The sequence below is a fragment of the Ixodes scapularis genome, unplaced genomic scaffold, assembly GCF_016920785.2.
Source record: "Ixodes scapularis isolate PalLabHiFi unplaced genomic scaffold, ASM1692078v2 PGA_scaffold3__209_contigs__length_174095766, whole genome shotgun sequence".
NCBI lineage: Eukaryota > Metazoa > Arthropoda > Arachnida > Ixodida > Ixodidae > Ixodes > Ixodes scapularis.
The window spans coordinates 89,036,072-89,052,438 of NW_024609868.1; the positions used below are offsets into that span (position 1 = coordinate 89,036,072).

A 16,367-nucleotide genomic window follows, 5' to 3' on the forward strand; every position below is an offset into this window, starting at 1 on the left:
GTCTTGCTTTGCACTTGAATAAAAAGAGAGTGAAGTTGTCTTGGAGTATATATTGCATGGAGTCTACGCACAATTTTTCTATGCTTTGAGAAAAGAACACTCAAAACGTTTAGATGTAAGCACGTTACTGTGTGCCACTCTTCACCCCCGAAATTATTAGAAAAGCGCCGCGACAATAAAATAATCGGCGGAGGTGCTATAACAATATCCTTCATAAAGAAAAATCACTAAAATAAACGTAAATTGCGTCACACATTTTCAAATTTTGCATTCAGGGGTCGCTGATTACTGTTTCAAATTTAGGGCCAAAATACCTTTGCTTCCCGAGGGTGGTTACGGTCATCACTTCCGAAGATGGCGTAGCTAACGCCAATATATTTCATAACTGTTGCCTGAACGCAATACGGTCTTGCTTACCGCAGCACACGTGGCCGTATTTGATCTCAAATTCATCAAAACTGTTCCACTCCTGAGTTCCACCAGTTTGTATGTCAATATCCGGTTATAACATTCGGTTACCTAAAGCTTCAATTATTCAGTTATCATATTCGTCCAAAGTATAGGGCGATAACGTACCTTTCATAACCTAACCCTTTCATGTCACAGAGCAGGCAGTGAACCATTCGTCCCATCCCAGGAGGCCGTGAAAGTGGATATAATAAAACTGGAATTTGATATTGGACCCGAAACTTTGAAAGACATAGAGATGGCAAAATCTAACCATGCAAGGTAAGTACATCGTTGGGTCTTTTGAGGAAAACGTGCATGTATTAATAACACTCATTATCACTGCTCTGTTCATTGTTAACTCGGCATAGAAGGTGGCAGGTTTTTTCCTTCCCAAATCGGGGAGTTCTTTTACTGCAGATACCGGGAGCAGATTGGATAGCATAGTCTAATTTACTACAGCTATTATAATATCCATCATACATGTTCATTGGCCACTGACACAATGGCGGCAGCTGAAAAAGAAAAACAATGTAGGAAAAGCTTGGACAGGATTCCAACGCCTTGAAAGTTTCAGCAACAGCGGCAAGAGAAAAAGGGGCTTGAGGTATTATATCTAGTAAGTGAACACAATAAATTAAGCAAAGCAAAAGATCCCAGCTGTAAACACTGTAGTGTAACTATCATTCGTTAAACCAAAACTAAAATCAGACTTCTTTTATGAACAGGTTATATATATATATATATATATATATATATATATATATATATAGATAGATATATGTAACCGTAGATCTTTCTAAGCTCTTTTCTCCTGTCAAGGGGACTTTATTTGCGGGGTATTAGGGTATACGACCTGTAATAAGGAAAGTGTGCTTCAGGACACACGGCTCAGTACGCAGGGCAATGCATAAACAATTTTGCTAAATAAATATGCTTTCTTGGCTGCACAGAAATCTGCGACCACTTGTACATCAGCCAATTCGTTTTGTGAGCAAGTGAACTACATTGCTAAGCGACCAGCCACTGTGCTATTCAAACATGCTCACCTGCATTTTTTTTTTTTTTGAGGGAGGGGGGGGGGGAAGGGGGGAGTTTCTGGAGGAAGCGCGTTAGTGCCCTCTAAACGCACAAGAATGTTAAAAAATTATCCTCGTGTTGTTTACTGTCATAGAGGTTGGCTTGGCGCATCAGGCAAATGGTCTTACTCTTCTGGAACTGTCCAAGCACTACCCAGTTGCATTGGGAAATGTTCAGTTATCGTCTTGAAGAACATACTAGCGGGGTCCTTTCTTAAATGCGTAGCATTTATACGGCGTGGAGATTTTTCTGCTCCTTGTGTACCTCATGCGTTTGTTTACCCTCCAAACGCGTACACGTGCTTTCGTTTCCACCCGAATTCCACCAATTATGGCGCGCTTTTCCGTCTCGTCATTGCGCCTTCCCTGCGCGTTATCTATCTTTCCCTTTCATTGGCGCGCACCTCGTTGCGTTCCGATGTGCCAAAGGAAAATTTTGGAACACTTGCTCGCCGTGTGTCCGAGGCATGTAGCCTCGATGACGCCAGTGTCACGTGGGACTAGAGAGCGGCATCCACTCTCGAGGAATACTAATGCATGTTTTTTTATGAACTTACGCGACATCATGACGGTCATGTCGACTGGTCATGTGACGTCAGGTGAAACCATGACTTGACATCGTCATGTCAGGTCACTTTGTATCGTGACATCTCGTAACCTCATGACGTCACGTGGCACCAGGCTACAAGACACTATGATGTCACTTGACACCGTACCGTTTGGCGAGTTCGTGAAATCACGTGAGTTCATGAGAATCAGGTGAATTTACGACGACACGTGACATAGTGACGTGACTTGGCATCATAACGTCATATGGTCACGTCACTTCAGTCGGCAGAGTGACGTGGCTTTCTCATGCTGCCACGTGGCACTGTAACGTCAGTCTCACGTACGTGACCTAACTTCACATCACATTGTTTACGTAATTAAAATTTTAATAGTGAATGATATGCCGACTTGAGGTACAATGAACATAATTTAATTTCATGAACCCTAAAATAAGTTCTAACCCTGTAGATTCAGGGCAACAAGAGAAAATCTCCTTTTCAAGTTCACAAAGTATGGAAAGAACGATGTGAAATCCTGGAAATTAAGCCCGGACAGCTATGTGCAAATGGCCTTACAACTCTCTTTCTACAAGTAAGTTCAAACCTTTATCGAACTAAATGGTTGCTTGAGATGTTTGATATTGCCGCGGGTGCAGCTGGCCAAGTAGGCAGCGCGCCCGTGGCCTATAGTTATCGCGCTTTGCTCCCACGCAAGAAGCCGAGGTTCGATTTCTGGCTGAGGATTCACCTTATTATTGTTTTTGTAAGTGTGGCGTTTTGGAAAATTCGAGAACCTTGTTGGGGGGGGGGGGGGGGGGGGGGAGGCTTATTCGAGGTTAGAATGTTGTACGCGTCGAACCTTCTACGCCGATTGTTTCAGAAGCCCACGCGTGTATATAAGGGGGTCCGCGTGTCGAACCGGAGTCAGTTTCGCCCACCGTTCAATCCTGCTGTTTCGCGGACATCGACGCCTGCGAGGCTAGCCTTTTACAGCGGAGCTCTTATCTGTTAGGATCTGGAACAAAATGCGCCTATGACTGATAACAAAAAAACTCCCGTTTAAACGGCGCTCCTTCTTTCCGATTGGTGGTGGCAAGTATAAATAAAAAGAGGGGGCAACCCACGTGGGTCGGCCTTCCTAGGCATTATTAGAGAATGAAGTCTTGATACCTTGTTATCATCTACGGTCACCGACTTATCTCAGCTAAGGGTGCGCTGTGACGAGGCTGAGGGCAGAACGCGCCAATTTAACCTTCTTTTCATTCGCTTCCGCGATGCTGATAAAGAGACTTAAGCTCTTTATTAGCATCGCTGATGAAGAGCCCCAAGTCGCTGTAAAACCTAAAATAGTATACCAACACGTATACGTATACCAAGGACAGGCAACAGAGCGTGTATCGACCTCACGTTTAGAAAGAATGTATCCGAAGTCAAAATACAACCAATGGCGGTTTACCATTGTGGCTATAAGTCAATGATCACTTAATTCGCTAAGAATTCAATTAAGACAATTAAACAACGAAGGCGTGTACGTGTTTTCATGGCAATCATATGTAAATCGTATAGATGTCTTAAAGTGTTTGTAAAGTTGCCGTAAAGTTGTCGTAAAGATAACAGCTTCGATGGTCCTCCATCTTGACGTGAAGCGGTTGGGCTCTACAAGTTTTTATATTCTGCTTTGGGCACAAGTTCACCACATTAAACGTTCAGTTTCTACACTTACTCGCCGCCTCATTATTTGTCGTTCATGACAATATCACATGCTTGATTACAAAGAGGATTGCACTGACACTGCCATCTATTAGTGCTGGAAATGGTTAGTCTTTGACTTCTTAGGCCTCGCAGACTAGTGTAGATAGGCGCTAAAAAAGGGACGGACAATGAAGAATCTCTTTAGACATCGTATTCCAGTGCCTGAACAACGCCTTCCTTTCTTTCCTCTTTTGTTTGTTATACCTGACAGCGCTTTGTTTAAAATAAGTTCAAAAACGTTTACACACAAGTCCGCCCATACAAAAAAAAAATTACTTCCACCCTAGCAACGTTCTATAGAAATGTGTCCCTAGAAGGCGCAAGGGTCTCTCAAGAAATGCCGTCAGCACTGATACCTTTCTATTGTCCTCCTTGGGGTCTCCTATAGAACATTGGCCAACGGACATCCTCCACACATTATAGGTCGACTGACCTGCTAAGGACGTCCCATGAAAAGCCTAGGATTTATACAGTTTTAATACCGGATAAAATCCGATTCTACGTAAGATAACCGTAAAATGTAACTTTTAAGGCAATAGGGTGCCTGTTGCATATTTTCTATAGGGGGCTTTTAGGAGGAACCTAGGGTGTCCACAGCCAAACATGCATAGGATTCTTCTACAAAGGTAATTGAATGGTCGTCCTATGCTCCTAGGAGGAGCCTATGATGCTGCTACAAAGGTAATAAAATGGTCGCCCTAGCTTCCTAGGAGGATCAATGGATTACCGTAGCTAGCTCCCATTGAGCAAGCTGCTGCTAAAAGAGACAAAGGATTGATTTCAAATCTCCTCGAACTTCCCTACACACAGTCTATTTCGCAGACAAGTAAAACATGCAATGGGTTTGTGAGAAACGAAGAGATACTACTAAGCTGTTATACAACTGACAAGATTACAAAGCAAACGAGAACCGAGGCGATTTTGCAAGTAATCCGAATGAGTACCAGCAGGACAGTCATTCGTCGCCATGAAGTAGGTTGCAGTGTACTTACGATGAAATGATCAGACTTTAAAGATCTATTCAGAGATCTATGTCGACGCGGCCACTGCACAACAACCACACAAGCACAAAAACGAGAAAGAGGGGCTCTGTTAAGATTCAACACGACCTGGAACAAGCTGTCATTCGCCGAATCGAACAAGATTCCTTGGGATTCTTCGCAGAAATTGCTTGTTGCCTATATACGATTTAATGTTTCGGACCTCGATAGCTTTCGTACACTCCGAATACTCTGTCGCGGACGATATATTATTTACCACCGAAATTCACGGAAGCCCCGCAAGCCGCAGCACACGAAAAACTGGGTCAGCAAGCAGGCATTAAGGAATTGGGAACCGCTCCTGCGTCATCCGTCAATCTTTTACCACGTTCAGGGGCAAATCCAAGGGGGGGGGGGGGGGGGGGGGGCGACGGGGGCAGCTGCCTTTCCCCCCCCCCCCCACCCCACCCCCCAGACACAGTCGACCCCCCTCCCCCCTCCTCGGAAGGCAATTTGACATAGGTCCCCCGGTGCACGAGAAATAATGGGAGAATGGTATCCTTATCAATTTTCCCGCCCCCTACCCCCCAAAAAACAACGCAGTTCTGGATCCGCCCCTGACTATGTAATTACGCTGCTGCCGGTACCCACACACACAAAACGGTGCCAAGTGATAAAAAGCAGACGGTAGATTTTTCCGGGGAGCGCGCACCTTCTACGAAGCTTTCAACTTAAGGAAAAAAGAAGAGAGAGAAGGAGTAAGGAGGCAGGAACTGTTTCAAGGTCAGAACGAGGATGTGGTTAAAAAAGGCAGCACACCCCAGTTCAAGAAGCATCACAACAATGAACACAATTAGAGGATTTGTCCCATGTATCCCCTTGTAAGTTCGTCCAAAAGTTCATAGTGCAATGGACGCTATTCACGTGACAGTGGCCTTCAGCCAGGTGCTGTGCTCTGTATTATCACCAGCATGAATACTGTAGTCACGTGACCCCTACGGGAGACAAGATTGGCCTACAACACGTAAGCGTCTACTTTACCGTCAATACCGAGGGGCTCCTATGTAGCCATTGACGGCTGCTTCACGTGAGCGCGCGCTCGGCCGCCAGCCGCAACCTGGGCACTAGCGAAACGTGGCCGTCCACGCCAGTACAACGCAGATGAACTAAGGGAGCAAAAGGACGACATTCACGCTTTCGCATTCAGAACTCATAAGAAGTGCTTAGGTGTCCTAAGAAATTGTTTTTATTGCTGTCATCGAAAAAACAACTTGTGAACCACAATAACAACATATCGTGAGGTTGTGGGCTCGAAGAAGCTTAAATAACTATAATATCTCAGAATAAGAAAGAAAAAAGATCATGCGCTTAGTGATCACTCTCCGGAAGCTCCGGTGAGGGCCTGCCAAAAGCTAGCTAGGCTGGCCCCGCCAGGTGCCCAACCAAGACTAGCCGAGTTCTTCGTTTGTTGCATCGGTTCGTTCTGTTGCGCCAGCGTTGGCGGGTCTCATGAGTCCGGCTTGTTCCTGAAGCAGCTGGAGTTCATCCAAGACAGTACGCGTCTTCCATAGCCGCCAATGGCCTCTGTGCTTCATGTATCCCTGGTGGTCTGCCTCAACGTCCGCCTTCTTATGAACTTACGAACTTATGAACGGCGGGCCAATGTAGCTGACCAACTGTTTTGGAAGACAACAACGAGAGAAAATTTTATGAAATTAATTCATGGTGTTTACTGTTTTTGTCGACTTCATTTGAACGACTTCTGGCGATTTGCTGAAAGCATAGATGACAATTACATAGCTCTGCTGATTGAGTTCGACGAAATCAGAGCGAACATGGTCGTTCTAGAGATTTCCTACAATTAACAGTATATTGTGGCTTATTGTAAAAAAAATTTCTGCAACATTCGCCTTTCTGCGTCTGCAGAACAATATCTTTGTTCATGTCTGGTTACCAGAAGCATGACCGTGCCAGCATCTTCATCATGGATTGTCCAACACGTGCTCCGTGAAGAGTAATATTGGCTCGTTCTTAAAGAATAAATTGAACCACGCTTAAGGAGTTCCATAGAATGCAATCATTTAGAATGATTATTTCAGACCGGTGTCTTTAGAATAGCGCGAAGGTGGAGTCCGACACCCTTTTGTGACCAGCCTTTTTCGACGTACCTTTGTACCTGGGAAAGACCAGGGTCTGATAGTGTGGTTGCGCCGATGTACTTTGCCGTAAGTTTGTCAAACCTTGCGCGTGAAGCGCAAAGACACCTTGTGCAGCACAAGATATGGTCAAAACTCCTTTTGCCATTTCTTTGTATAAGCCCTCGCCAAAAATTTCAGTGAAGAGCGTGATGTCATAAGCTTTTACAAGCTTTCCCGTTACCACATACACACAAGTATCGGTGTACTTCATGGGGACGAGTGCCCAACGTTGGACTCTGTTCGCTGATGTGTTGGGGATACCTTTTAGGGAACCAAAGATCGTTATCAAGGGTTTGTGGTCTATAGCACAAATTTCGTCCACAAAGGTATACTAAAGTGGAACTCTTGCTATCGTCTTAGTCAAGCAGAAGGCGTGCGTGGAATATTCACTCAAGAAACAACACTGTGTTAAAGGTGGTGTTCCAAAAGGAATCGGCAACAGTATACAGCTTTAAATGAAGATTATAAAGCCGGTCGAGGTATGCCCTCCTCCTCATCCGTACCCTCTCCGCCTCCCCTCCTCCTTATTTCAGGAGGGAAAGGCGTGTCGTCACGCGGCATTTCGGCGCGGTGCCGAAACGTCACCTTCATTGTGGGAAACGCCTCATAATGCATCACGCGGTAACGTTTCGGCATGGTGACGTTTCGGCAACTTGCCGAAACGTCCGCGCGGTGCTTTATGAGATACGTCCCATAATGCACCGCGCAATTACGCCGACGGTGACGCCGACACCGCTCAGGCCGGAAACGAGAGCCTAAGAGCTGCGCTTTAGAAGAAGCACACCGGATATTGTCTCATTTCCTCTTTACTGCACATGGCAAGAAGACACGAAGGCGACACGGTTGACCTCTGATCAGGGATGAATTGTTGTGTGGTATTATCTCGTTGGTTATCGCGACAAAAGTAAGGCGTACCTTCGGCGTGTCCCATTGCCTTGAGAATGTCGTATCTCCTGGGTGCTACCGTTAACAATGTTAGTTTCGGTTCATCTACCTAACCGCGAGACATACGTCCCACGATCTGTCTTTTTTTCCTCTGCGGTGCTGCGCTTTTGTCAAAATTTTCACGGGTTCTCAAAGACAGCTACGATCCTTTAAACAAGGATTAAAAAACAAAGAACTTCTTTGGAGAAGGTTGACGAACGAACAAAAAAAAAGCGTATTTCAGCACGCATTTGCCTAAACTCTGCAAGGCTTCCCCTGCAAGTTTACACATCCCCGAAAGAGCCGATTCGGAAAGTCCGGTGACCGCATTCGCGGGGCGGAGAAGCGCCATCCGGCAAATTGTAATAGAGATCGAAATAGCAACCTGAAAGCAGGCCATGTCTCTTCGGCCTGCTATACCTGAAATAAACACATAAATAGTACCGCGTTTCCGTATTTGTTCAATTATTAGGGTTCCGTTTTTTAAGGTAAAAACCGAGAAAACATTAAATTTAAGTCCCGAGCCGGTTTTATCAAAATGGAAAAAACAAATACACATTATAAATGCGATAAAAAAAAATAAAAGAAAACAAACAGAACGAGCTTCTTTTGAAATGATTTTTTATCTACAGTTTTATTGTGTGTTGGCTCGGGAAAATAACTCACTAAACGTTCCGCGAGGCTTCTTCTTTATTGCGAAGCCATATTCATTGAACTTTTTTTTTTGTTTTATCGGTACAATCTTATATTCCAGTTTTGAAGTATTCTCATCACACGCTATGTCCCCGAGGCTGGAAAATTCTATGCCCGTGTTCTTATTTCTTCAGTGTACGCCCCGACAAATCCCGGTGTTATGTTAGACAGCCAAAATTGCCACCGGAAAGAAGGAAATTTCTGGGGAAAACTAAATTCCTAATAAACACCCTTCCAAAAACAAAACATACACTCCAAAAACGCTGAAAATTAATCATTATTATTTTGGCCCATCAAAACTCTCAACTGGGACACTGAGGTTTCGATGCCTAGCAATGAAGGTGCTTCTCGTGACAACGTCCTGGGCATATCTAAAAATATGAAACTAATTGACCCCGTACTCACGACATACGACAGCGTAAAAACTTTGTGTGCGACCAGTTACAATGAGTGCAGAGGATGAAATTCCTCTGAGAACGGTTATCTAATCATTCCACATAGCACTCTATTTCAAAATGGCATATGCAACAGCAGCAGCGATTTGCCGACAAAACAAAGGTATCTGTATCTTTTTTTCTTTTTTTTTTTGTAAGTACGAGTGTATATTCTTGTAATCCAGTTTATAATTTTGTTTTTAACAGAAACCTTTATACGTCAAAATAAGCAAGCTTTGTCGCAGGACGACACGGGGTCAGCTGCCCAACAGTCATTTCTTTATTTGATTTTAAAATGCCACTTTGGATGCATAGGTCTGTAAAAATAGGCTTAATAGCCGTGAAAAACAATGTTGTGTGTACGCAGGGTGTCCCGATTAACACGTTCCAAGTTTTTTTTATATAAAAATAAACACGGAAGTTTCCGCAGGAATAAAACCAACTGTAGGTTGTTCGATCTTCAGCCCAATAAATGTTTACGCATATTCGATTAATACGGACGAGGTGTATATATTTTCTGATAATAATTAATATATCCCACTTTCCAGAGTTCACCGCGTGCCGCCAACGATGACCGAAACCGTTTCGACGCGCAAGTTTCGCCAAGGACGAACGGATGCAGTCTACTCAACTTCAATGGACAGCCTTTCCTTCTGTAAGGTATTTGAGAATCCAGACGCAAGCATGGAAGAAAAGAATGGCAGGCTTAGGAAGGCTGTCGAAAACCACAAGAGGAAAGCTAACCTTGTAAGTATGGGGAACGTTCAGTATGAATATTTGCGGTGGGATCCCTGTAGAGATCAAGCCGCGGCTCCAATGACGCACCACTGCGGTGACGCGGCTGTAGTGTAACGTGTGCTCAAGCTTTCCCTGGCGCGAATTCAGTTTCTACTGACGCACAGTGTCCACATTGGGTGTGAGCAAACGCAGACTATTTATTCTTTTTTTTTTTCGGACAGCGTGTAAGCGTACAATTAAGTTGTCGCCCCCCCCCCCCCCAAATAAAAAACAATGCGTATACGAGAATGGCATTCCTATATGAACCTATTACACGAACCGATGTAACAATCATTATGCCAGGTTGGCGTAATGACAGTTCAAATGGTTCATGGCGCTGGCTGCCGTTACAGGCACTCAACTACCTCTGCTGCCTTTACTCCAAGTTAAAAACCAAGTGGAATCAACTCTTGTATCGCCTGATTATTCTGAAAAGTAAAAATATTTTATTGCATTCGGAATATGTACTATTGATAAGGATTCTAAAAGGGGTGCAGTAGGATTTTTACATCCTGGAGTGAAAATAATAAAGTTTATAAGGTTTTAAACCTCTGCGGCTTCCGTGGCTTGCGGGGATCTTTCTAACATCAGCTGGGCCCCCCATACATGCCCGAAACGCGTAGTGTCGCTGCCAGTGCTACAGGAGCCGTCATCTTGAACTCAGTGAGGGAAGCCCTTCTAATTCAGCTCATGTAGATTTCACTTCAGTTCGACCGTTATAAAATGTTCAGTTATGGTTAGCGTCACTGTGAAACTCCGGCCAATGGCAAATGAGTTAACTTTAACTGGCTAAATAACCGTTGAGACAGCTTGTGTAACATCGTATAGTACGTTCCTAAATGCATTCTATTGGAAGCTATTTGCCCGATGCGTTTAGCACAATTTATGTGGATGAAATCATATTTTCTGTATTCTCATTTTGTATTGTTGACGTGCCTGTTCAAAAATGATTATTAAAGAAAATCTCAATGTACCTCTCAACCCCTTCTGTAATCTTATGATAATAATAATCCGCTCTGCTATATCTTTGCACATGCGATTATCAAAAACAAAATCATTACTGACTGGTTTCTTGTTTTTTTTTGTTTTTTTTTTTAAGGCAAACAACGGCCTTGGCATCGGTAGACTCTTCTCTGTCCTAAGGACCACAGCAATTGAGAATGGAATGCCACTTCACGAATTCTTTACAGGTGCAGCATACCGGACTAGCCGACACATTACCCTCATGACCAGTCAGGTATGTTCTCCGCACAATTCACTCAGAATGAGGGACACAAAACAAGCACAAACGCACACTTGATGAGCCTTCAACAGACCAACCTCTAAATATGGAGGTCCTCCCGTCTCATCGTCTTTTCAATGCACCATGGCAATGCGGTGTATTGTGTAGGAAAAAGCACTCATAAAAGAAGCCGCAGTTCGTGCTTGCTTAGCATTTTGCGATTTCAGTAAGCAAAAAAGGTAGGGTGATAACAAAATAAAGTACGTATCGGCTTTGTGACATAATCACTCCCTGTTTTTTCTTTTTTTTTTAACACGCGAGAGGAGGAATGGAGCCACTTCCGGTATATACGGTGCATAAGAGACGCCCTCGACTACGTCTCAACAACTCCACAGTTGTCCGCGTCGCGTGGTGCATATATGAGATTGACGAGGCTCATTGTGGGATTTTCTAGAAAATATTGATACCTCAAAATCGACGTATATTTTTATTGCTGTGATCATGCGTAAAAACCTGAAAAAAGAAACACTTCTTTTGGCTCGTGCTATACTCATGCGAAAGTGATTCCTATTTCTTCCGAAACATTTCTGGCTCTCACAGTGCCATATTTGCGTTGAAAACCCTGTGACCAGTTGGTGCTACGTCACTTGAACGCCGAAAGCACATGCACTTGATGAAATTGGAGTTCGCTTGTGTAGAGCGCCTAAAAACAAGATGAGATAGACTAATTTTTGTGTCTGGCTGGGTGAAAAACCGCATGTTATATCAGGCGTCATAATTACATCCGGAAGATTGTGCAGAGGCCCTTGCTTTTGGTATGGTTCGGAACTCGCTTTCATCATTTTATATATTTTGTAGTAATCAACCCAAGCATTAATAATCACCATCACCGAAGCCGAATAATGAAAGCATAATCGCACTGAGAACGTAAAAAAACACGTTTTAGTGCTTGCGAAAAGTTTGATAGTATGATTCTCTTTCAGTGAAAACTTGTCCAAATATTTCTCGAAATCATTTGAGCCAAGTCCGAACAAACCTTGATGTGGAAATGCTCAGATAACAGATGCTGCCTGCTTGGTTTGCATAGGGTGACCACCCCCCTGCTAGCGAAATGCAAGACACAAAGAGGGAGGGGGCGGGGGGGGGGGGGGGGGGTTTCTTAACATGCGCACCACGAACCGAGGCTCTGTAAACACATTTAATATCCTGTGCTGTTTATACATCTGCTAACTGTATTACAGCAATTAAGCTGAAATAATTATCAGTCCCAGTGATATATATTTTTATGCTAAATGTGTTCTTAAATGTGTCGAAGTTGAAAACATAAAAATTGACTCTAGCAGCACTCAATGCATCAAATGGAAATGAGAAACAGTAAATCGTTTTTGTCAACGCTTTCTTTTATCAACACGGTCCTACACAGATTTTTTTTTAATTATGTAATTGTTTTTGACCGCTGTAATGTTTCAGGCTTTATGGCATGCCTTGTTAGGCTGTCTTCACTAAAAAAACAAAAATCAACAGCAAGCAATTCACATTCACGCATCGATTTGAAAATAATTACAATATTTTATATATGAACTTTAAGCGAACAATTTTCTCTTAACATATTTTGCCACCAAAGGGAGAGGCACAACGGAGCATGCGCGTCGTGACTTCTCCAAGAACGACGGTCGTTTCCGCATTGCTTGTATAGAAAATGGCGTACCATTGGGATTCACCCGATTACCACGACCTCCGCGTTTCCCCGTGCCCCGTTATTCGGCAGCACCATGAGTTGCAGAGTGAATCTTAGTACAGTATAAAATGCGGGACATTTTGAAGATTTGGGAATTTCTTGCGGGACGCGGGACACGAGCCCTCAATGCGGGACAGTCCCGCAAGTCGCGGGACGGGTGGTCACCCTAGGGTTGCATATGATGTTTGCAGTCTCAATGAGTAACTTCGTAAACGCATTACCCGGGCTACAATGTACGAATTCTACTTTGTCGCAGCTAACAGCTTCCCTCAGATAGCCCAAAGAAACACTGCCAAGTGTGGCACGCGAAGGCATTCACAAACGCCGCTCTCCGTGTAATACCGGTTTTCTTCCCGCGATTTTGTGATGGAATGGCATGGAACCGTTTTGGTTGTTTAGTCTAATCATCGCGCCCCAAGATTTAATAAAGTGCTTAGATTCGTAATTGAATTGTACTGTTTTTTTTTTTCAAATCCCTATTTAATATGGTTTGTGAAACAATGTGCTGGAGGTGATAATGTTGTGCGTTAGTGGTGTTGCCTGGAACACCAGTGCAAAATATACTCTGCCAGTCATGTCCTTGTACACCACACTCAGTCGGCCATCGTTCAGTCAACTATCAGATCAGTATTTCTTAGAAGCACGTCTCGAAGGCCACAAACGAGGAAGAAATCTAAGCACAGTATTCTTTATAAAAAGACATTCATAGCGAACTTTCTGGATCACGAAACTTAAACGAAAGGAGCATTCTTTTTCATTTGGCTTTATGCTTTAAAGACGGAGGTGATCGTTGACTAGTCACCGCCTCTATTGCGAAGTAACTGGGCCCGGAGAGGTTGAATGGTGGAGTAATGGTAACTCATAAATAAATTATCCTAATTCACGTTTCAATGCCTTAATTATTTGTTTGCTTCCATTGAAATAACAAAACTAATATGTGTTAGATTATCTAACTGGGAACACGTACTTGAAGACGGCGCATTACAATGCAATTTGAAAGTTCCTCGTTAAGATTAAAACGGTACGAATAAAAATGGGATTAACGTCAATATCACTGATATTAGTTAAAATATATTAAATGCCACGCTGTTCTAGACATGACTCACGTGAACCCCAACCTTTGAAATTGCAGGATAAAATGAAAGAAAAAATTGTTAGCTTCGCAGGGTCTTCCCCCTCCCCTCCCCCCATCCCAGCACCCTCACCCGCACCTTTTCCCTTCAAAAATGGCGTTCGTATTTTGTTCTGCCACGACTTATGCAGCGTGGGATACTGGAATATTGATGGGCATCATACACTCTTCGTTTAAGACTTTAGAGATACTCTTCCCACCGTGGCTAAGTTGCACGTGCGAGGAATTCAACTTTCAAAAGACTAGAGCTTCCACTTCCGAATATAACTGCACGGTACATCGACTGCGTAGAGTGACCGGTCTTCATCGCAGCTCTAGCAGATAGACCAACGCGCCGCTCTGACGGCAGCAGCGCCACCGCAGATGCGGTGGCGCTGCTGCCGTCACGGTTCGTGTGCAAAAGCTTCATGCACGGTGCCCTCCCCCCCTAGGGTGGGGCACACGCTGCATTGCTTGTAAACTTCCTGTTGGTCTATACACCAACCCAGTGTTTACAAACAAGCCCGCTTTGCCCACACCAGGTGTGGACACTGCGCGCGCGCGGAAAGCAAATTCGGAAGGAGTGAAACGTTTCCGCATGCGCAGTACCGACAGCAGCGCCACCGCAGTGGCGTGACGTCAGTGAGTTGACTTGGTCTATACTAGAGCACTATATAGCTCCTACGGAGCAGAGTAGCGCAATCCTTTGATCCGCGTGTTTCGCCGACAACATAGCCGACAGAGCAGCTCGGAGCGAGTCACGTGGTACTCAGGGTTCCAGGAGGCGGCCTGCCCTATGGGAGAATACATGGAGATCGACTCAACACGGCTGATTAAAAAATAAATGCCAAGTTTACACTTTTTGAAACTAGTCCGTCGTGAAGTTGGTAAAGCACTAAACACTTTATCAAAGTTTTAATAATATTGGATGCCTGTGAAAATTTTGCGAAGGCAATTTTCAAAGCAATGGCGTTTGAAGCAGACGATTGTTTTACGCAGCGGAGATCGACTTTATGGATTGGCTGGAGTGGGTCACGTGAACGGTGTGACGTCGCCGCGTCGTCTGCTGCCTGGTGCTGCTCAGGCAATTTAAAAAAAAAAAATTAAGTTATTTCATGGCGCACAGCTTAGCGCAAATTATTGTAAACTATTCCCTTATTATGTCAAAAGCTATTGTCGTTCCGTAGATCCCCAAAAACAATCAGGAAGCGGCGATTTTCTTCCGTTCCCCATGCATTTGTGGCCGGAGTTGGAACCCCCGGGCGTTCGCCGCTAGTCGCCGAGAGACGGCGTTCTAGATTGCGGTACCCTGCTCCGAAGGAGCTATATAGTGCTCTAGTCTATACACTCTAAAAGATGTCTGTGCGTCTACTTTCACGCACAACACTCGGAGAGCCAATCATCGCAACTTACGGAGTCAGCTCACCGAATGACAATGCCGAAACATATGTTTAGACCAAAAAACGCAGTCTGAGTTGTGACATTAAGCAATGCAAGCGTGACGTTTTGCATTGCTTAATGTCACAACTCAGACTGCGTTTTTTGGTCTAAACATATGTTTCGGCATTGTCATTCGCTGAACTGCTTCCGTAAGTTGCGGTGATTGGCTCTCCGAGTGTTGTGCGGGAAAGCAGACTCACGGGCGTTTTTAGAGTGTACTACGTTGCAGGTTACGTCTGACGGCTGCCAACGCTACGATCCCCTGGATCCAATCAAATCACGAGCAGAAAAAAAAACGCAGGATTACGCCGCAGTCAATGTGTGTGGAATTGATTCAGCCGGCGATAAAGAAACGTGCAAATACGAGTGCCATGGCAATACACCTTTAGCGCAGGTTGATTGGCTGGATCCATCGAAATGTAGGTCGGACTTGACGTGAAACCTAGGCGATAGGTTTCGCATGACGATAGGGCGAGCCAACAAAGCTCGCCCTGTAGATCATTATGCATAATTCATAAGTTAATTACCTGACTTTTTTTTTCTCTTTAGGTGCGCACTGAATGCGACTCTGCCACCTTCCTTGGCCCCTATGTTTCGGACGGATACGGCGTCCTCTATAATGTCCGGCCAGAGTCACTCACCTTCACTATCTCGTGCTGCAAATCCTGTCCCGTGACATGTTCAGCCAAGTTCAAGGAGGCTCTCGAGAAAAGCCTGGTTGAGATGGGAGACTGCGTAGCTTGGTCTCACCAAAAAGAGTGAAATGACGGCTCGGGAACTTTATTTCGCTCTATGAGAATATTTAGCTCATAATAAAATCAACGCTTCTTTCGATTTTACTTTATTTTTATTCCCGACATTGCGTTTAATCAGTGACGATGCAAACTGCGTCGGCGTCCAAGATTTCAAATTTTCGCATATTCCTCATAGGGCTTAACGACCAAAGTAGAGCCCACAAATTATTTGGGCCTGAATCACGAACACAAATAAAACAATAACGAGAGCGTACAGACACATCTCGGAT

General features: G+C 44.3%; 1 protein-coding gene across 1 annotated transcript in view; it reads left to right on the top strand.

Annotated features, from left to right (window-relative positions):
- LOC8050858 (carnitine O-acetyltransferase-like) overlaps nt 1–16,105 on the top strand; it is a 76,593-nt gene extending 60,488 nt beyond the window's left edge. The window contains exons 10-14 of the mRNA XM_040223022.2: nt 607–729; nt 2,544–2,666; nt 9,604–9,802; nt 10,932–11,069; nt 15,893–16,105. Of these exons, the coding sequence (XP_040078956.2) occupies nt 607–729; nt 2,544–2,666; nt 9,604–9,802; nt 10,932–11,069; nt 15,893–16,105 (796 nt within the window). The remainder of the gene's footprint in view (nt 1–606; nt 730–2,543; nt 2,667–9,603; nt 9,803–10,931; nt 11,070–15,892) is intronic.
- Nucleotides 16,106–16,367: the final 262 nt, after the last annotated feature.